At 36.2% G+C, this 21,151-nt stretch overlaps 5 protein-coding genes and 1 non-coding gene across 21 annotated transcripts; 3 read left to right on the top strand and 3 right to left on the bottom strand.

The window, feature by feature from the left end:
- Positions 1 to 4,863: 4,863 nt before the first annotated feature.
- LOC123202062 (shewanella-like protein phosphatase 1) lies at positions 4,864 to 8,908 on the top strand. Its single transcript, XM_044617789.1, has 10 exons — positions 4,864 to 5,195; positions 5,502 to 5,602; positions 5,885 to 5,998; positions 6,285 to 6,497; positions 6,718 to 6,853; positions 6,979 to 7,154; positions 7,431 to 7,519; positions 7,648 to 7,717; positions 8,266 to 8,375; positions 8,545 to 8,908. Exons 1-9 carry the CDS (start codon positions 5,012 to 5,014, stop codon positions 8,350 to 8,352), a joined length of 1,170 nt encoding a protein of 389 aa, XP_044473724.1. The 5' UTR covers positions 4,864 to 5,011; the 3' UTR covers positions 8,353 to 8,375; positions 8,545 to 8,908.
- Positions 8,909 to 9,219: 311 nt separating this feature from the next.
- LOC123198885 (malonyl CoA-acyl carrier protein transacylase-like) lies at positions 9,220 to 13,264 on the top strand. 7 transcript variants are annotated; one of them, XM_044613686.1, is made up of 9 exons: positions 9,294 to 9,631; positions 10,560 to 10,645; positions 10,828 to 10,894; positions 11,488 to 12,154; positions 12,265 to 12,402; positions 12,483 to 12,563; positions 12,670 to 12,840; positions 12,924 to 13,010; positions 13,084 to 13,264. In XM_044613686.1, the coding sequence occupies exons 4-9, from the start codon at positions 12,149 to 12,151 to the stop codon at positions 13,144 to 13,146; spliced, it is 546 nt and encodes a 181-aa protein (XP_044469621.1). In that variant the 5' UTR covers positions 9,294 to 9,631; positions 10,560 to 10,645; positions 10,828 to 10,894; positions 11,488 to 12,148; the 3' UTR covers positions 13,147 to 13,264. The 7 variants fall into 7 exon arrangements, 6 of the variants coding, with proteins under 6 accessions (XP_044469635.1, XP_044469621.1, XP_044469628.1 ...); XM_044613708.1 differs by having other exon boundaries at positions 9,297 to 9,631; positions 11,488 to 11,634; XM_044613723.1 differs by having other exon boundaries at positions 9,299 to 9,631; positions 11,488 to 11,593.
- LOC123198923 (clumping factor A) lies at positions 13,249 to 14,074 on the bottom strand. Of its 2 annotated transcripts, none has more exons than XM_044613732.1 (2): positions 13,874 to 14,074; positions 13,249 to 13,807 (listed from the first exon to the last, which is right to left on the bottom strand). In XM_044613732.1, the coding sequence occupies exons 1-2, from the start codon at positions 13,902 to 13,904 to the stop codon at positions 13,374 to 13,376; spliced, it is 465 nt and encodes a 154-aa protein (XP_044469667.1). In that variant the 5' UTR covers positions 13,905 to 14,074; the 3' UTR covers positions 13,249 to 13,373. The 2 variants fall into 2 exon arrangements, with proteins under 2 accessions (XP_044469667.1, XP_044469675.1); XM_044613740.1 differs by having other exon boundaries at positions 13,249 to 13,804; positions 13,874 to 14,060.
- Positions 14,075 to 14,185: 111 nt separating this feature from the next.
- On the bottom strand, positions 14,186 to 14,256 carry TRNAG-GCC. The gene has a single exon. It is a non-coding gene; the product is annotated as a tRNA-Gly (tRNA).
- A 79-nt stretch (positions 14,257 to 14,335) lies between these two features.
- LOC123208917 (probable protein phosphatase 2C 26) lies at positions 14,336 to 17,110 on the top strand. 8 transcript variants are annotated; one of them, XM_044626561.1, is made up of 11 exons: positions 14,336 to 14,488; positions 14,720 to 14,771; positions 14,895 to 14,974; positions 15,272 to 15,353; positions 15,555 to 15,625; positions 15,789 to 15,868; positions 15,985 to 16,082; positions 16,422 to 16,545; positions 16,635 to 16,717; positions 16,808 to 16,856; positions 16,937 to 17,110. In XM_044626561.1, the coding sequence occupies exons 1-11, from the start codon at positions 14,361 to 14,363 to the stop codon at positions 17,005 to 17,007; spliced, it is 918 nt and encodes a 305-aa protein (XP_044482496.1). In that variant the 5' UTR covers positions 14,336 to 14,360; the 3' UTR covers positions 17,008 to 17,110. The 8 variants fall into 8 exon arrangements, 6 of the variants coding, with proteins under 6 accessions (XP_044482496.1, XP_044482495.1, XP_044482497.1 ...); XM_044626560.1 differs by having other exon boundaries at positions 14,654 to 14,771; positions 14,903 to 14,974; XR_006500867.1 differs by having other exon boundaries at positions 14,654 to 14,771; positions 14,903 to 14,974; positions 16,640 to 16,717; positions 16,937 to 16,958.
- A 534-nt stretch (positions 17,111 to 17,644) lies between these two features.
- LOC123208919 (mitoferrin-like) lies at positions 17,645 to 20,998 on the bottom strand. Of its 2 annotated transcripts, XR_006500868.1 has the most exons (3): positions 20,083 to 20,998; positions 19,018 to 19,390; positions 18,005 to 18,065 (listed from the first exon to the last, which is right to left on the bottom strand). XR_006500868.1 is itself a non-coding variant. In XM_044626564.1 (2 exons), the coding sequence occupies exons 1-2, from the start codon at positions 20,842 to 20,844 to the stop codon at positions 17,850 to 17,852; spliced, it is 978 nt and encodes a 325-aa protein (XP_044482499.1). In that variant the 5' UTR covers positions 20,845 to 20,982; the 3' UTR covers positions 17,645 to 17,849. The 2 variants fall into 2 exon arrangements, 1 of the variants encoding a protein (XP_044482499.1); XM_044626564.1 differs by lacking the exon at positions 19,018 to 19,390 and having other exon boundaries at positions 17,645 to 18,065; positions 20,083 to 20,982.
- Positions 20,999 to 21,151: the final 153 nt, after the last annotated feature.

Here is a 21,151-nt window from a genome sequence, read left to right as displayed (position 1 = left end):
GAAAACTTGAAGAGTGCTCTTCGACTTTTCAGGCTAGATTTTGGTCGATCAACATTTCAAAGGAAAAAAGAGAGATGGTTGGAGCATGGTGATGACTCTGAAAAGTTTTGTTGTAGACGATGACATCAGATTTGACGTTGGAGATTGAAAGCTAAACCCTAGAAGAAAATGTTATTTTTTAAAACTTGATCTAAAATAAAATTGTTAGTTTTTAGGGGTTAGAGAGAAAAACTAGATTAAATTTTTATTTATTTTTATTATTATAAATAAAATAATAATTTTATTTTTTAAATTATTAATTTTATCTATTTATAAATGAGTAAATAAGATTTATAAAATTAATAAATAAAAAATTGATATTTCAGCATACTTTGGGTGGGCAATAGTCCTTTGGCCGGCAGACAAATGTATACTTGGATTACGAATCTTTCTATGCAGATGTGGGAATCGTATAATAAAATAAAGAAAGGGGGAAGAGTTAAGCTGGAAGAAAAAGCTGTCAAATGGATTAGTATAATGAATAAATGTGGATGAACGGAAAGTATGCATTGGGGCATGGTCATTCATTCTACTCCTCTACACTACGTCCTCTTTTTTCTGACTCAAAAAAGCCTCGGCACTTGCACCTCCACCTCCTTCATCGCCTCTTGGCTTTTAGAGTCAGCCTTCTCTTCCTTTCTTTGCTTTCTTTCTTCAGTACAGCTTACAGAGAAGGTGGCAGACTTCAGGCCCCTAGTTCTTCTCACACTCTCATATCTCGAGGTCTTCTCTTTTCTTCTTCCCTTTCCTGGTCAGTTGATCGATCAATACATTTAATTTTAATAATAATTTAATCGACATCGATGCCCCACTCCATCTGACCAACTCATCAATACTCATTAATATTACCATTACCATTCACTTTAATTTCTTCTCCATTGGGAACGACCATAATCTGGGCTTTTTCGTCTTCTTATTTCCTTTTTATTCCTCCTCTTGCTGACCGACCCTACTGCCGAAAAGCTCTCTTCTATCTTTCATCTTTTCTCCCCTGTAAATAATATATACGCCTACTCAGTGAATCACATTCTAATAAAAATATATAAATAAATTGGCATTCTATCGTAGCGCTTACTCGATTTCATTACAACTTTTTAATTACCATAGACTAGGAGAAGTTCCACCAACGTATTACGCCTGTAAATAAGGAAAACAACATGCAATAGCCATCATTAGTCATCTGAAAAAGGTTTTTTGAAATGGTCAAATGAACCAAAATATGTCTAATTTTGCACCTGTTTGTTTAGACCTTTTCATGCAATTATCCATATATGGTTAACAGCTCTCTAAACAAATGTGTTGTTTCGATTTTCGTCTTGTGTGTTTACGCCAAAATGAACTCAATAATCTTTCCAGAATGACTTGGAGAGATGCGCAGGAACTCTATCTAACAAGCAAAGCTTCAATATCATAACTCTGCTCATCGCTTGGAAACACACATGAATCAATATAACAAGATAAAATAGTGTGTATCTGATTGTCAAGAGATAAACTGAGTTCCAGAAAGTTTAAGAGATGTATTTCTCAGTATGAAGAATGAAACTCAATTCAAAGCCAGTTGGTCAGGCCGAAAGAAAGAAGAACATCGGTCGAAGAGTTTTCGCAGTCGGCACAACCCGCCATTTATGAAACATGGGGAAGTGTTGGTGTCAAATCATTTGCCATGTGGAAGCTATAGACTTCACCCCCAACTTGGCCCTCCCCTTCCCTCCCATCTTGTCTTGTCAAACCCAATTTCTTTTAGTAAGCAATTACCGACTAGCAATTATATTATATTTATAATTATTCATCGATTTTTGTAGGAAAGATTTCATCATGAGCTGGTTATGAAAAAATGATCGATGCAGACATTCAGATTTTGCACAATATTCCTAATTGGGGAGAAGTCCTTTCGATATAACACCGCTAGTATTCATATTCATTTTTTATTTAGTAAAGTAAATATGCATGTCCAGAAGCAGAAGCATGATGTGTATATCAAAGAAGATGTTGAAAAATCAGTATGTAAATATGAGAGTATCTGATGGGATTTTGAGAATTGTGGAGCATATCTAGCTGGCTAACTATGTAACAGTAAGAATATAGTCAAAGCATATAATTATATGATGGACGCATTAATTTCAAAACCATAAAAATGGTTGTCAAAAGAGAGTATTATTGGCAGTAGAATAGAAAAGGTAATAAAGTAGAATTAGGTGGAGGAGACAATCAATCCCAATAGAAGATTTAGAAAATAGAGACCTGGGTGGGCAGCCCACAATGGTCAAATTGTCAAAATCAAAATCCTCAATTCAGGAATCTGTGTATATATAAATATATATTATACATCAAATTATGTATATTTGTATGTATTTTAATTAAGTATACGAAACAAAAGTCGATTTTCAATCATGATTTTAAGATTTCATGCAGCCACAGGTGAGGGCCCGACACCGACAATCTTCTCGCATTTGCTCTCCCACTTGTCCGGATTCTGCTATTACACTTCAAACGCCAGAGCCGGGTCATCAGGCGAACCATGGCCCCTCCAGACCCTCCCTTTTTCTTCAATCATCCATAGCTTCAGCCATGTTTCCTTAGGGTTAATTCCAGAGACTTGTGCAACTGTTACAAGACTTGGTCGCTGCAGGTTTCAGTTTTATTTGAATGCCATCTCCCAAATTTTAATGCAAAGATAAACATATATTTATAGGATTTAAAAAATTTAAAATCTCATTTATAAACCAACTACTATGTAAATTTTTTCTTAAAGATATAAATAAAATTATCATTTTACTAATAATATTAAAAAAATTATAAAATTTATTATATTTTATCTTATAAATTGTAAAAACTGATAACTTTACTTTTATTTAAAGTTTTTTAACTTTGGAAAATCATATTCTCCCTCCCCCAAACCTATGGTTTTTTTCACTCCTTAGGCTAACATCTTTGATACTGACGATCTCTCATCTTCACCCTAAACTGTTGGCCCACACATCCTAAACCATTTTTAATGAAGAAATCAAATCTCTTTGTTGAAGATGGTTTAAGGTACATTGGCTACCGGTTAAGGGTGAAGAAGAGAGGTCGTTGGCATTGAAAATAATGGCCGAAAGGGGTGAAGAAAAAAACCTTAGGTTTAGGGAGAAAAAATATTATTTTTTAAAGTTAAAAACCTTTAGACACAAATAAAATTGTTTATTTTTAAAACTTTATAATTTTTTAATATTATTAGTAAAATTGATTTTATAAATTTTTAATATTATTAATAAAATAACAATTTTACCTTTACTTTTAATAGAAAATTATAACGGCAATTAACTCATGAGTGGGATTTTGACTTTTTCAAATTCTGTTAGTGTGACTTTAGAAACACATCAAAACTCGGGTGGAAATAAGTCCTTTGATCTTATATAAAAGAATGTAAATGCTATAATGTTAGCTAAAATTTCCGATCTACCCACACAACATCTTTGATACAATTTTTTAAGGATTAGTATTGTATGTATTATATTATGGATTATGGTCGCCGATTTCATTTTTTCTTGAACTCATCAAGAGAGCAACTTCAATTATTGACTAATTTGTGTAGTAATGACTTAGTCTTCCTTTAATGCCCCTAACTACATTGCGCATGTTACATCCCCAACAAGTAATAACACACTAATAACCATGCACGCTTTATTTTAAGCATATGCATCCATGTGTTTGTCCAAACCCTTGTCTAGTTCATCAACCTTAGTCACCTTGAGTAGCACAATATATGTTAATGAAATTGCGTGAGACCATCCTATATAATAAATTCTTGTAAAATCTCACTTGGATTTGCAGAGATTCTAGACCTAAGACACTGTGCCCTCGTGCCTATACCTGGAGGAATTAATAGTGGAAGTGGGGTAATTAAGTGTTGACACGATTGACAATTGCAAGTGACATCCGGAGGACTCTAATTCACATGCATGTCTGCACTTGAAGGTACGGCAACCAGGTTTTGCGATGGCAGAAAAAAACTTGACAAATCTCGTCTATTACTTGCCCCTCCTATGCATTTTACTTATTTTCAACAAGACCTGACAGACAGGACGGCAGATTTGCAGCCTCTTTTAAGCGTTGCCTTGAGCTACCCTACCCTTCAAGTGTTCATCTTTCTATCTTTTCAATACAGGTGAAGTCTGTTCATATGATCATATATCATGTCATATCCCTCGACTTTTCTATTCTCTTAGGATTTCAATTCTTTTAACACAAAATTAATAATCTTGATACCACATTAAGAAACTGCTTAGCAAAAGTTATGATGAACTTTTATGTTTGTTCACATCAGTGCTATGGGATTGGTGATTGGTGGGGGTGACATGTCCTGTCTGAAATAAATTTCAGGTTGAGTGTTGGGGATTAAGATGACCGACGAATGATTATGCATGGGTAGGGCTCCATGTCAAGATAAGGTTATGTCTTTTCCTTGCCATGGAGCTCAGTCGACATAACAATTGTTTGGTGTAGTTATAATCGGTTTAACTTCAAAGAGACGATCCGACGCAAATAATTATTCCTAGTTAAAAAAAATTGTTGAAACTTCTATCATTTTTATAGCATGACTTGGGTCTTAGAGTTGGAGATTGTGATGTTCACTGGTTGACTTCACATGCTATAGTCTACGATGGGCTATAGGCCCAAAATTCACGATGCCCTTTTTTTTTTGCTGTGGACTGGAATGGCCTGTTCAATAAACGGGTCAATTTTAATGGGCCTCAACATGTGATATCTATTCCCCTTGGTCGTTTGACTAAAAAAGGTTACAAGGCAAAGTTGCAGCCATAAACGTTCAAGAAAATAAAACAGGATAGACAAAATGCAAGGCTGAGAAAGAACGACCATTCTCTTTGGATATTGAAAAGAGTAAAGAATAACTAAAAATAAAAGCATCTTCTTTTTCAATTTGTTTCAGAATTACCACAATGTTGATGATATGATGTAGCAATATTAAAAAATGGCGCTTTGTGTAAATTCATTAGTAACTCTTCCACCTTCTTCACATCCTCGGAAACTAGCTGAAACAAGTTGCTGTTGTAGTCGTTTGAGAAATGGCAGCTTAGCAGGTGCCTTAAAGCCGATAGTTGTTAGTGGCAACCCTCCCACTTTCGTATCTGCTCCTGGTCGTCGTATTGTTGCTGGTTTGTTTCTTTTACTTGATACTTTCTGGGGTCATCAAATCCTTTTCATTTCTCTCATTCTTCAAGTAACTGGATATTCATCTCTGTCAAGAACTAACAATTGATCAGCTTTGGAAAAGCAAATGAATGTATCAAAAATGCTACTGAGAATAGAATTCTGCTGTGTGCAGTGCTGTGATTTTGATATATTATTGATGAACTAGATTCTGGCAGTATATTCTTCCAGTCTTAATGCAGGATCACAATTCCTTGTACAGATTGTATGTTTTCAATATTTTTAAAGCGTCATTTGTCTTGAATGTGCAGTTGGAGATCTACATGGAGACATTGATCAAACAAGATATGCACTTGAGATGGCCGGTGTCTTGAGTTCTGATGGCCAAGATTTGTGGATTGGTGGAGAAACGGTATCCCTTGTAATTTTAGTCATCAGGAGAATAATTTAATATGATATCACCATATGTGCAATTTATATGAGTCGCCCTTGTCAAGTTAGCATTTTTATTACTGCTTAATAAACGTTAGACCATTACTTCCGACCACTTTGTTGTTAGTGGTAGAGGAAAGTTGTTTATAAAATTGTTGCTGCAATATACTTCAGGCAATTAGTTATGATATTCGTGGTAGATGGAAGTTATCCTAACTGAATAATAACAACTGATGATGATCTTCTTTATTTTGAGACTCAGGTATTGATTCAGCTTGGTGATGTATTTGATCGAGGTGAAGATGAAATAGCTATTTTATCCTTATTGAAGTCATTGGATATACAAGCAAAAGCTGAAGGTGGAGCAGTTTTTCAGGTTTGTGTTGTTAACTTGTAAACATTTCTAGTCAATGTTCCAAAACCATTTCTGATGTTGAAGAAAATTGCCTTAGATAAATTGAAGTATCAATTAAAAATGGATGGTTCAATGGAGATCACAATAGCTAACCATCAGGTTCCTTCAGGATGCGTTATGCAAGTTTTCTGGTTATTGGTTTCACTTCAACTTGTTCCAACGACAGGATTATTTCTGAAAATTTCTAGTTTTCATTTTTTAAAATTTTTTATTAGGTATGCTGATAATTTACTTCTTTTTATTGTAGGTAAATGGTAATCATGAGACTATGAATATTGAAGGGGATTTTAGATATGTAGATTCTGGGGGATTTGATGAGTGTGCTGATTTCCTGGAATACTTGAAAGACTATCGCTATGACTGGGAAGAAGCTTTTGTTGGATGGATTGGAGCATCTAAAAGATGGAAACAGGACCGGAGAATGTCCAAAAACTATTGGGGACCATTAAATTTAGTAAAGGTACCAGATTATCCTATTAATTTACCTCTCTCCATATTATATTTCCTTTTTATGTATCAAAACAATTCTACTCATCACTCACAGTTTTGTGAAGAGATTGCATACCCTTAAGTACTTGTTTGTATCTTGCAGCATTTTTGGGAAAGATGATTTATATTTTCAGTTTTTGGCCAATGAAATTTCAGTTATTTTCTAATAAAGTTCTCAAAATTTAGGACAGAGGCAGAAGGGGGTCATAGCCAGATCAGTATTGTTTAGACCTGGTGGTCCGTTGGCATGTGAGCTGGCAAAGCATGCTGTTGTTCTTAAGGTTAATGATTGGATCTTCTGTCATGGCGGACTTCTTCCACACCATGGTATTATTGATTCTTCTTTTGGATGAATCGGTTTTATCATATTATCATTGCTTGTTAAGATACTTGTAAGAAGTTTTATCTTTCCTTGTTAGAAATGCCTGATAGGAGTGTTGGTGCTTCTACAGTTGCATATGGCATTGAAAAGATGAACAGGGAAGTATCTCACTGGATGAGAGGACTTAGTGAGAGTGATAGTAATCCTTGCATCCCTTTTATAGCCACCCGAGGCTACGACAGTGTTGTTTGGAACCGCTTATACTCCCGAGATAATTCTGGTTTGGAGGACTATCAGATTAACCAGGCAAAGTTTTCTGAATGACTCTAAAATTTTGTTTCCCCTTCTCTATTCATAAGGCCAGCTGGTTTAAAAATGAAATGTAATGGGATTACTTTATGTTCAATCAAATACATGCATGAGGCAAAAAAAAAGTATGGAAGGATCAAGAATTCTCAAACACACTGTCAATTTATTTTTTAGTCTTACATTTAAAACTTCCATGTGCTTTTGTTTAAATGAATGGCTTTCTTGGATTTTAGCAAACTGGGATAGTTTGAACTAATATTTTCGGTCCATCAGATAAATAGTATTCTTCAAGAGACACTGGAAGCTATAGGAGCAAAGGCAATGGTAGTGGGGCATACTCCTCAAACCACAGGAGTAAATTGGTAATTGATCTTGGTTAACTGATGACTTCTTTATATAGTGTTAACACTTCCAAAATCAGTAAGGATCAATCTTTGCAGTTGGACTAAAATTCATATTTCATAAAGTTAATTTTGGTATTTCCATGCAGTAAATACAATTGTAGTATATGGCGAATTGACGTTGGGATGTCCAATGGAGTTCTTAATTCAAGACCAGAGGTATTTATTTATGGTGGAGCACTTAGATGGAATTACACAAAGTGCCAATCTAAGTCTCTTTACTGGACAATGATTACTCATATTCTACAGTTGCGAAATTTTTGAAAAATTACATATTGGTTTAAATCGGCCTTATTGTTTTTTTATGTCCTAGTTAATCCTAAGTTGGAAATTAGAAGCATATTTTAATTTTTCTTTTCCCCGGCAGCAAGTGATTGAGATCAGTAGTTCCTTGTACAAAATAATGGACTCTAGAGATAAAACTGGTATGGAGAAGACAATGCCCGGGAGTGGGGATAAGAGTTGAATGGTTCCCATATATGTGAGACACTATGACTTATACAATGACTTCTAGGATATCTTCATCAAACATATTTCAATCCTCCAAGATTTAACCGTCAAAATCGCACTGATTTTGATAAATTTAATCCAAGTAGTTTATAAAATCCATCACGCCTTCTAAATTCAATTCATTTGTTTCTGGGAAGTTCCTGTTTCTGTTAATGTTAATTTATTATAAAGTTAAGGTTTTGATTTCAATGTGCCAGGTCCTGGAAATAATAGACAATAAAGCAAGAGCAATAAGAAGCAAAAGGGGCCCATTAAATGTGCTTCATGTTGTTGATTATATATAGCAACAAGCAAATGAATCAACCAGGTAACGTACATGCCCTGTTTTTCATTGTATTCCTGAAATATAAAGTCAGATGGAAGTAGTCTGATTTAGATTCCAAATTGGAAATGATCAGAAAATGGTGTTTTAGTGATGGTTCTGCCACTTTGTTGATATTGTTTTGATTGTTTCAAGCACTCTCGTGTGTTTACAGGATATATGGGCTGTACTTTCAACTTCAACAGATTGGATGGTCATCAGGCTTTACATGAGAAGCATACATGTTCAAGACTCTACAAAGGCAGGCTTTGCAAATTTTTACAATCAGATACCATCGGCAAAAGTAACCTTATTTGATTATGGCTGATATGCATGCCTTCAAATACTGGTATATTGAATTCATATCACAAGTTGTATAATATGGTTGACATTATTGAATGTGAGAGAAAGCTCAGTCTCCGCATCACCCATAAACCAGACAATTTGTTAAAGAGTGCTGATGATACTTGCTATTACATTTGAGTTGTGTCTTCAGTCATTCTTTATCTGATGAAAATGAAGGTGCTTTTGGGCTATAACTCGTGATGACTTAATCAGCTAGTCTTGCATCGCAAGCCTGGTATTGCTTTCTTGTGTCAAAGCTCTCAAGTCTCAAGATTCACTCATTACATTGTGTTTTATGCAACATATTCTCAAAGTCAGAGTTCTTCAATTGAAAGCTAGAAATCACACAACCCACTAAACTAAAAAGAAAAAATAATGTAAATAAATATCAAACATTTCAACATGCTAATTTCTATATATCATTGTAAGGAAAGGTTAATAACTGTAATTCCCTCAGCTATAATTTTAGGGTAGGTAGAATTAGGTAGGAATTTGCCAAGTAAACAAAGGTTTGATGTGGGAGATGTGAAGGCAAGTAACCCAAAAATGACAGATGGCGTATTTAATTTGTGACATCTCCAACTTTGTGAACTCCGCTATTACATTGCATTGCATTGCACAGTCAAGACTAATACATTAACGTATATAAAGTCCCTGTTTCACCACCTTTTTATTTTGCGCATTCCCTCTTCTTGTTCACATTCACTGCCCGCCACTGCCGCCATTACCATGGCCTCCTCCCTCGCTTTACCTTCAATTGTTTTCCGAAAGCACTCTTTTATGAATGGCTCTACCGTTTCTTTTACTAAAATAGGCTCTCCACGCTTTGCTCGATCTGGTGTTTTTATGAAACGCTTGTTGATGATGCCCTCTTTGCTGATTACAAACCCACCTCTGCTTTCTTGTTTCCTGGTCAGGTAATGTCTTACTGTCACTCCCAACTTAACTGTTTTTTTTTTTTTAATGGAAGATTATTTCTCTATGTGCTTCGATATAAGCTTAATTCTCACCTGTTTTATATGGAATTGAACACCACCGCCCCGCCACCCCCACCCCCCCCCAAAAAAAAAAAATGCTAGACTGATAGAATTTTTTGGGACCTGTATAAAAAGGTCAAACTTTCAGTTTAGCTTCTGGAAATTTTCCGTTTACATTTTTCTTGGTCATATTTGTGCTTTTTTAAATGTTCTATGATGGAATGGTTGGCGAAAAGAAGTCATAACAACAAATGTGTTTAAAAATGTGATAGGTCGGTGTTATTTTAGAAATTTTGTAGCTGATTTGATGGATTTAGTTGGATATGGTTCTGTTGGCTTTGTAATGCCAAACAGTTGCTGGGTTAAGTCTTTCAGCTGTCCTCAAATTAATCTTCATGAGACGATAACAATTTCAGATATACTAACTAGGATAGTGGTGATGCTAGGAATCTCATAGGAGAGGAAAGGAGTATCTTGAAGAAGCCACCTAATGAAAATATTATATTAAATGAAAAGTTGCTATATTTCATGTCAATTCAGTTTCTAGCTACAGGAATTTGCTTTGTGTCTGTAATTTGCAGCTATGTGACACACGAATTTTCACTTAGCTCCATGCCACTGTTCCCCAGTATTTGTAAAGCATGTATTGGTTTGTGTCTTTGATTAGACCCTAGCTGTGAGCAGGATATGAAGACTAGATAAATTTATTACCACCTTTGCACAGAACTAATTTTACTAGTTTCCCATGGTTATTTAATTTTATCCTTTCCTCCCTCCGATCAGCCTGTGAGGATACTGACCAATCCTCAGGTTAAACATCACCACAATTTGTTTTAGTTGTACATTTACTACTTATGTTGTGTCACAGGGTGCACAAGCAGTTGGAATGGGAAAGGAGGCCCAGAGTGTGCCTGCTGCAACAGAGCTGTACAAGAAAGCAAATGATATTTAAGGGTAACTTCCTTAAACTTTTAAATTTTTGTTACCTACTAAAGATTTTTTTTTTTTGATAAATTCTCTTGAGTATTTGATTGTAAATTAAAATTCTGTTAAACTTTCTGTTCTGCCCTAAAAATTTCATGTTCTGTTGAGGTATGCAAGATGCTTTGTTGGTAATTTGTTCCTCTTTCATACAGGTTTGATCTTCTAGAAATTTGCACCAACGGACCAAAAGATAAGTTAGATTCAACTGTTATAAGCCTGGTATTTTGCCTTGCTACTTCTCCGTTATATCTTAATTGTCTCGGCTATGATTTCTTCACTGTTTTGCCTTCGAAAATGAAAAATTCCTCTTGAAATATTTTTTCCTTGATACTTCTCCCATATATCTGAATTGTCTCAGGCTATGATTTATTCATTTTTTTGTCTTTGAAATATGAAAAATTGCTCTAGAAATAGTTTTCTGGTGTTACCAGATTTAAAATTTACTGATTTTGGACATCTTTGTTCTTGGGCCATTCGCAATTATAGAATTATAGGTTCCATATAATTGATTGTCAGTTAGGAACAATCATTACTATAACAATTATATACTCATTTTAAAATCTTGTGATTCCATCGAATTTGAAGTTACAGTTCATCTGTATTTTAAATCAATTAGCATTTAAAATCATTTAAACCTGTACCCTTTTCTTGTTAACATGAGCAACCCTTTTGTCTGTCTGGAAACATTAGCAGTCTTTGAAATTTTTATGGTGTCTAATGTTGGTGATATTTTAGTATTATGCACCTTTTTCTGGGGAAGAGAGTTATCTGTTGAAGTTCATAAATCAGTAACTAGTTCTGAATCTTTGCAGCCTGCCATCTATGTCACAAGCTTAGCGGCAGTTGAGCTGCTCCGAGCTCGCGATGGAGGCCAGCAAATAATTGATTCTGTAGATGTTACGTGTGGTCTGAGTTTGGGTGAGTGAATATACTGCTGTGGCCTTTGCTGGAGCTTTCATGTGAGTTATTTCAAACTGCAAATTTATGATTACACTTGCATAATATCTTCTTCTTTTGAGGTGAAACAACATCCTTGCGTTTAGTTTATACAAACAAATAATTGGCTCCTTGCATAATCCGTTTAGCCCCTTCTACTCGTTGATTCTGAACATAGAACTTGTGAGCAAGCATGGCAGGAAAATTAGAAATGCAAGCCAACTGGGTTTCTAGAACCATCGAGTTGATTACATAATGGGGTAATTTTTGGGACCCGCCCCATGCGAATTTCCCCCTTGTCTAATCTATAGGTAATGGGGAGCATCATTTTGTTCCTCTAATACATCATTTTACTTGTTGGAGGTAGAATGTTAGTAAATCAATATACCTAGTGGACAATAAATGGCAGAATGATACCCTATCATTTTACATTCTTTGTTTCTTTGGATTATTTTTGCCACTTTTCTTTTGTTGAGTCTTCTTCCATTTATAAGTTTTGAGGGTGGACTTAAGCTGGTCAAACTAAGGGGAGAAGCTATGCAGGTAACTGTCTTATTAGCTAAGGGATGTCTTAATTTATCACACTGGCGTTGATACTCACATATATATTTGGCAACTCGTTTTGGTAATTGTTTCTTTGCAACTTCTTTCAGGAAGCTGCTGATGCTGCTATAAGTGCCATGGTTAGTATCATAGGATTGGATTCCGATAACGTTCAGCAGCTATGTGATGCAGCCAACCAAGAAGTAGATGAAGCTAATAAAGTTCAAATTGCAAATTATCTTTGTCCTGTGAGTTTCTTATGCATGTCTCATAGTTTTCGTAAATCTAGCCAGATAGACTTTGACACAAAATGAATCTAATTTGGTAGGGGAATTATGCAGTATCTGGAGGTGTTAAAGGAATTGAAGCTGTAGAAGCCAAGGCCAAGTCATTCAAGGCTCGAATGACAGTATATTTTTTTAACTTTCAGTCTTGGCAATATTTCTTGACTTTTATTCTTGCCTATTGCCATTCTTGTACCGGCAAAGACTACTTTCCCTTGTCTTTTTTCTCAGGTGCGTCTAGCTGTTGCGGGTGCTTTCGACACTGGTTTCATGGAACCAGCTGTCTCGAGGTTGGAAGGTGCACTGGCAGCGACCCAGATCACAACTCCAAAAGTCATATCCAATGTTGATGCAGAGCCACATGCAGATCCAGAAACGATTAAGACTATACTAGCTTGCCAGGTATGCTAAAAAGAATTCACTACTTGTTTCACTCCATAACAAGATTGAAACAGTAATGAGCCTCCGGAAATTCAACATCACAGGTGACTTCTCCTGTCCAATGGGAAACCACAGTGAAGACTCTTCTCTCCAAACGGTTGAAGAAGAGTTATGAATTGGGACCAGGAAAGGTATACAACAATTTTCATCATATCACTCCGGTTTTGCAACATTGAGTTTGAGCTAATTCCCACCACTTTTCAGGTCATCGCCGGCATCATTAAGAGAGTAGACAAAAGTGCAAAGATTAAAATCATTGCTGCTTAAGAGCTTAATTTTTTTTTTTATCGTATGAGAAACCAACTTCAAGATTAAATGTTTTGTCTGTAACATTAATATTATGTATTTGGTGAAAATAATAATAATAGATTTCTTTGAAGCTCAATCATCAATTTCCAGAACCGTTTTCACATAAACAAGACTTGAATATCAAATTATAATTATAAAACAACAGCAGATACCATGAAAAAGCCTGATAAAGTAGGATTCTGTTTCTAACCGGGGGGCGGCGGAGTTTGCCTGATTCTCCTTAGTTGATCCATCCATCGATGTTCAGGAACGCGATTGATCCAATCAGGAGCCAAACCGCCGAGCGAAACGCCGCGCATGGCTTCCATTATTCTTGTTGCGTTCTCCTCACTCAGCGGAGCATTTCTTCTATTCTCATCTTCTCTAAACGCTCTCACTATCGCCGTTTCAGACTCCTCTCTCATTCTCTCCTCTTCGTCATCTTCGCTTCCGCTCTTCTCCTCGTTCAGATCCATCCTCGACACTCCATTCTCCGTTACATTAACGTAATAACCGTTCGGAAGGCTATGAATAGAACTGTCTGAATCAGAATCAGAATCATCAACGGCGGAGATCGGCTGGTAGTATTCCGGTGTATCGTCAGTATTAGTCTCCGAGTCGCTTCCGCCGTCGATTTCTGCTGTTAACTAGTGCAAAGTTAATAAAATAAGCACAAATACATGTAATTAAAAATCATAAATTGTACCTTGAATGATATCAGTTGAAGCAGCGTTCATTGTCCGTCAAATTTCAAATCTCCAGCCACCAGAGCGAGGTCGACAGACTGTTACGAGTAAGATATCAGAGAGCGCACAAAACAGAAAACCACATTACTGAGAAACTTTCGTTTATACCGCATAACTAAACAAAATCCTCATAAAACCAGAAGATTAAGAGCAATAATGGTTGAACCACAAAACTAAGAATATTTACGTTGAAACCACATAACTAAGAAAAATCATGTTTAAACCACAAGATTAAGAGAAATGACGATTAAACCAGAGTGGTTAAAAAACTTTGCACCAGCCGGGAATCGAACCCGGGTCTGTACCGTGGCAGGGTACTATTCTACCACTAGACCACTAGTGCTTGATGGTTCAGTTCCCAGAATCACCATTTTAGATATAAGCAGTTGACGTAATACTGCTTCTTTAGCTTCGTCCACAAATTCAGACCGGTAAGCAGTATGCGAAATGGCGATTCCAATATTCAGAGCTTCATATGGTCCACTCTATTATTCATTGGATACAAGAATTTCGGTTCCCAAGAAGAATAGGTTGTTGTCTTCTGCTTCATCTCAACTCAACCCGCTCCAGTCTCGGTGAGCTTATATCAATATATATGTATATATCCTATGGTATCATTCATGTATTTATTTGTTAAAATTGTTTGCAAACGAACCACTATATCCATATAGTTTATTCAGACGCGTACAATTCTTCATTCTTCATAGCATAACCTCATATTGACTAGTGTTTATTTTCAGTGTCCTTTAATGTGTGTAAACGAGATGAAATGAAGCGGGTTGATTTTTTTTTTAAATTGTTGTTAGGTCAGAGTTGTCATTTCGTGTTGGCACGCACCTCATTCCACACCCCAGTAAGGTAGTGTGTACTATTTTGATTCATTGCCTGTTTTGTAACTGGTAATGAACATTGGTGAAGTAATTATCCGGTTTTTTTTTTTTTTTTCACGATTATACTTCCAAGTTTTTTAACTTTGTGAAGGTTGACAGAGGAGGGGAAGATGCTTTCCTTGTTAGCGGCTATAATGGGGGAGTGATTGCTGTTGCTGATGGTGTCTCTGGGTATGACACTCGCAGTCTTCTCATTAAATCATCTACTGTATCAGCTTTAAAAATTTTGGATTCTCCCAAATGGGAAGTAATTGTATTTGCTTTTGGTGAGGTTTTATAATATTAGCAACATTTGTTTAACAAATATGACCTACACATATAAAGCTGTAATAATGATTGTAGTAGTACAAGAAGTTATCAAATTGTGTCTGTAGACTTGTAAACCCAGCTGTGAAATCATAATTTGGTTCACCAGAGCAAGTGGAAATATCTTGAATTTTGAAATCCTTTCCTAATTATGTTTGCCAGGTGGGCTGAACAGAATGTGGATCCTTCAATATTTTCTCGGGAATTGATGGCCAATGCTTCATACTTGGTCGAGGATGAGGAGGTATTGCTGTCTGTATTAAATCTGGGATAAGAGCATCGTTTTTTACTGTCACATAGTCATTTCTTCTCTCAATACCCAAAATGCTGAGTTGTGTCAATTAAAATTTTTTATTGTCTGGAGTCATAATTTTTTGCTGAATAGATGGGTTTCACATATCTTCTTGGTAGCTAACGCAGCTGAGGTGTGTTACTCCTTCGCTAGGTTAACTATGATCCTCAGATTCTTATACAAAAAGCACGTGCAGCCACATCATCCATTGGTTCAGCAACTGTGTAAGTTTATAATTCGTTCAAGATGTGGCCCTTTCATTATAAATGGTGTCAGCAGTGTATGTCCATCTCCGTGCAACAGCTTAGATCAATTATCATTATCTACTTCATAAACCTTTTCCTATCAAAATCATCATTTACTTAAGCTTTCCTTGTGAATGAGTAGAATTGTTGCCATGCTGGAGAGAAATGGAATTCTGAAGATCGCAAATATTGGAGATTGTGGACTAAGGATTATTCGTAAAGGTTATAATGATTGTTATTTTGTTGAAGTTTTTAATATTTCATGTTTCGTTTATCATTTTTCCATCATTTAGTTGCATAAATGATGACAGAATAGCATGGTTACTTTGCATTGTCAGGTCAGATAATTTTTTCCTCATCTCCCCAAGAACATTATTTTGACTGCCCCTTTCAACTAAGCTCAGAAGCAGCTGGCCAAACATACCTTGATGCCATGGTATGATATATATTTAGTTAATGTTGGCGTTTGAATAATATGTATAATAAGTTCTCTATTCTATCATCTACTATCCTATTGTGCATTTATCACACTGTAGCCTTTTATTTAATGTCAAACTGAATTAGATCCTAACATGTCTGTGCACATTTTTACCTATATGGCATCATCACACTTTAATTGTATTTGTTAGTGACATCTCTACCATAGGCCTCTCAAGATGCTTTGGTTTGCAATACCGAAAGAAAAGGAAAAAAAAAAAAAGTTAACTGAGTTTGAAACTTAGATATTTCATGATCCCCTTTCACCATGATTATCAGCTACTCTTACCAAAAACAGGTTAGCAGTGTAGAATTAATGGAGGGAGACACCATAGTGATGGGTTCAGATGGGCTTTATGACAATGTATTTGACCATGAAATCGTTTCAACAATGGACATATTCACTGATGTTGCTGAGGCTGGTATATGCTTCATAGCTAGATTCATTTATCAGAAGATTAGTGACTCAGTAGTTGATACCTCACTGACTGAGATCTAATTTTGATGCTAGCAAAGGCATTAGCTGACCTAGCACACATTCATTCACGGGATTCCAACTTTGATTCTCCATATTCAATGGAGGCTAGAGCTAAGGTAAAATTATCTAAAAGCGTTTATGTTAATATACAGATTAATCTTCTGAGTGAAGATAGTAATTTTACGTCGTAATACTGCTATGTGCAGGGCATTGATGTTCCTTTGTGGAAGAAGATTCTTGGGATGAAGCTTACAGGCATCCCTTATCTGCTTTCAAATATGATATATTCCTTTGTTGTTATTACCAGTGCTGATCTGATTGTTTTCCTCGTACAGGTGGAAAGCTGGATGACATCACTGTAATCGTTGGTCAAGTTGTGAGTTCAGGAGAAACTTTGATCTCCTGAACGAGGTCCAAAGAATAGACCACCAAATGTATATCTTAATTTATTTGCAGGAGACCATTGTGATAAATAACTGATTAATGGCTTATTGAATTTGCGTTTCCAACTTTTTTCACATAACCCTTAATGCCAAGGGCAAATTAAACCATGTATCTGCTTCTCGGAATTAATTGTGTACACGAGCAACAAGAAATCACCTTCCATTTATCACCTGCATTTACTCAGTTGTATGTGATTCTATATGCAGTTAACTGGTAAAACACTATCCAGGTATTCCATACGATACTGGAAGTTAATGTGCCATACAATACAATATGGTCATTAAGATAATGATTGTAACATTAATGAGTAACAAAATTCCACCGCACATAATCCAAGCATAGAATGAGTTCAAACGAAACATAAGAATAGTATCTGTGCCACACCCACAATTCCTTTCCTTTAAACATCGATATCCAGAATAAATAATCCCATCTCTTTAAATATCAATATCCAGAACAAATTGAATGTTTCTGTTGCATTTAAACCTACACCATCCACTAACCCAAAGTTCAAAATCATTGCACAGAAGACTCAAAAGAGGTTTCAAGGAAATAAAAGAAAAATAAAAAGCTATCTAGAAAGGAAAAACTCAGCAAAATTTCTCAGGTAAAGGTAACAGCGTGTAAACTATAAGAATTTATGGTCTCAAGAATTCATTCAAGTTCCTGACACCAATTACATAATTGAAATCTGCAAGACGCATCTTAGTTATTCATTCCTCATATGAAGCTCTCATTCTTACTTATACATGGATAGTTTGTCACAACTTCAACATTATAATTATGGGTATTGTTCAAGGAAATTTAGGTGATAATGCTGCTGCTACTACTATCATTAAGTTCTTGGAAAAATGTTTTACAGGCTTCATATGTGGACCAGCAGATTGCAGCAGCAGGAGCATGGAAAAGCATTCTTGGAATCCATCCTCTCATCAGCCCTTTGTATCCATCCTTTTTCACTATTGTTTGAACAACACCACTGATTGAAGTGTTATTATATCTGTCGCATCCACAAACACCCTGAATAGCAAGTAAAACTAGTAAACAAAAACATCTCCCGTAATACAACCAAACAACTATAATTGAAGATCATATATTGAAATTATTAATATTGCTATATGCAGAGGCATGTATCTAGTTGTCGCAACACCACCTAACATGCTGTCATCACCCTCCAACCCCGTAAGGCCAAGTTAAAATCAAGTGGGAAACAGATGCATCCAAACTTGAGCACACCATGAGTTTCAATTAATATGTATAGTTAATTCTAAGCTATCCCAAATACAAAGTAAAAGGAACTAAAGACATTCTATGCATTCTAAATCATTAGAAAGGATAATCCTCAGAAGAAGAAGGAAAAAAATTGAGAAAAAGAGAAAAGTTATCTACCAAACAGAATTATGAATAAACTCCTCTGTTAAGACTTAACCCAATGATCAATGAAATAAAACATTCCAATTCCTGCTCAGGCCACAAGGCTTCTTCATAACAACTACTGTAACCAGTCTAATTGCAACAATCTAGGGCAAGCGCACAGTCCAACCAAAGTCTCCCTTTTTTCAATGTACTCAAAGCGCAAGGCACTGTTCTCACTGCTTAAAAAAGAATTTGTTTTCAAAGGGAAATTTTAGCTTTTAATACATATATTAATTAATTAAAAACTAAGAACCAATTTGTTGGATGTCTAAAAAACTACATAAGCTAATTTAAATCCATAGAACCCAACAAAATGTACTATATTAAACAAATGAAAAAGGGAGAACAGCTATTTCCAACCGATATTATGTGAAAATGGCAAGTTGCCAACCTTAAAGTAAAAAAACTGACAAATTAGTCCATTCCGTTCAATTTTCCACCAAATTGAACCATAAAGGACATTTAAGCAATTTTATTTATTTGATTTTAAATTTTCATTATAATTTAAAAAATTAAAATTAAAAAATCATATTAGAATTCGGGTTATTTAACTGACCGCCACTTCTATTTCAACTTCCTCCCATTTCACTTCATCTCAACTCCTTGACACATTTCGTCGTCAACGCGATGCATCCTCTGCACTTCACTATTCAATTAGACCTTAAAGCAGCCCCCCACTTTGTCCATCTATGAAGAAATTCTCTTCTCCCACAAATGACGAATCAGGTTGCCCCTTGCCTTGAAAGAATTCACACGTAGCCCAGTTTTCAACTGTCCTTTTGTTTTACTTGAATATTGAGAAGGGTTTTTTGTTTGATTGAGTGTTCAACTGGATTTCTTTGCTTGATTGTTTGTTCAAATGAGTGGCAGAGGGTTGTGGTGGCAGTGTTGACGACGGTAGCTTGCATTGGATTGTTCACAATTCTTCTCTGCATTGTGGGCAATAAAGCAGGTGAAATGGTTGGATTTTTCAAGCTAGTTGAACCACTGCTGCATGTGATTCCAAGAGCCAAATGAATGTTATGGAGTTGTTTATCTAGACCCACAATTCAGTATTTTTTTAAGAATGTTGAGCTGAATGTTATGGGGTGGTGGTGTTGTTGTCGGTTATTCTCTGCATCCTTTTCTCAATTTTTCTTTGCTTACGGTGGCTTGCATTGCATTGTCCGCAATTCTTCTTTGCATTACGGGCAATAAAGTAGGTGAAATGGTTAGATTTTTCGACCTAGTTGGACCACTGCTGAATCTGATTCCAAGAGCTGAATGAAGGTCATGGAGTTGTCTATCCAGACCCTTGATTTGGTAGTTTTTTTAAGAATGTTGAGCCGGGTTTGTAAGCCATGTACTGGAGGGTGGTGGTGTTGGAGATGGTGACAGAGAGTGGTGGTGGAGTTCTCAATAGTGTTGTGATGAATTTGCGAAATAAATTGTAAAAGAACAGTACAGTCATTTTAATGTTTTTATAAGGTCCTTTCGTCTTTTCATTGTACTGCTGCATAATGTAATGGAAGGTGAATAACTTGTTCTTCCTTTATAGTTCTTATTGAAAATAGTAGTTCTCCTAATAAAAAATTACCCAAAAGCACCAACCAATAAATAACCAAAGACATAGCAAAATTACCTGACACTGCAATTGAGTTTTAACAACGTCAAGCGGCGTGGTAACAGCTGCCGCCAGCGCTCCAGCCGCAGCTCCAGCAGTAGCATGAACTACCAAACGCTCATCACTCACACTCTCCGGAGAAATCTCCACTAAACCCCTCTTCGTGGCTTCATAAGTCGCGAAATGCACCGCAGTGAACGGCGCATTCATCAACACCGTGGTCCTATACGACGCGTAAAACGCGCCAAAACCCTCCTCCCTCAACACTCTCTTAACACAATCCCAAACACCTTTGTAAGTACTATTACCCAACTGTAGTCTCTGTTTCACCATGTCCATTGGCGTTAAAACAGCATCGCTCGCCACCGTCGCAAAAACTCCAGAAATCGCGTGGGCCGCTGAATTGTTAGGGTTCCCAGCGGATAAATACTTCTTCGCAACTTCGTAGACGGAGAAATAAACAGCGTGCGCAGGGCCGGCGCCAAGACCCATCGCGGCAATACCACGGTAGAGCCCCGCTGGACCCTCGGTTTGTAATATTGATTTAAGGGCTTGCCGCAGACTGACCGATTTGATGGGACAAGACCTCAGGGCTTGCATATGTGTCTTGATTGTGTCGACCGGGAACATGGCCATGTGTTCGACCGAACCGGCAATTGAACCGGCGATCATGAACTGCCAAAAGTGGAGACCATCGTGGGAGGTCACAGAGAGTTCCGGTCTAAAGTCGGGTTGGAAATCCGGGTTTTGAAATTTGGCAGTTGTAGCTTCAGCGGCCATTTGAAAAAGGACGAAAAATTAATGGTAGTTTGAAAATTGAGGTATGAAAAATTGGGTTGCAGCCATACAAAGATTTTATCTCACGAGTAGAAATTGTTCAAACCTTTTAGGATGGATGCCGTTTTGACAAGTAGCTGATTAGGATTCCCAAAATATTGGGGCACAGAAAGCATAATAATTAATTGTCTTCCACTTATTATTATTCTTATTATATTATTATTAGAATTTATAATGAAATTTAAAAAATTATGCTTAAATACAAATAATTTATTATTAAAAATAGATTTTATTTGTAAAAAAGGGCTAA

This window comes from Mangifera indica, chromosome 2, assembly GCF_011075055.1.
Source record: "Mangifera indica cultivar Alphonso chromosome 2, CATAS_Mindica_2.1, whole genome shotgun sequence".
In the NCBI taxonomy this organism is placed as follows: Eukaryota; Viridiplantae; Streptophyta; class Magnoliopsida; order Sapindales; family Anacardiaceae; genus Mangifera; species Mangifera indica.
The sequence above is the reverse complement of the archived record's forward strand: the minus strand, read 5'-3'. Positions and strand labels throughout refer to the sequence as shown.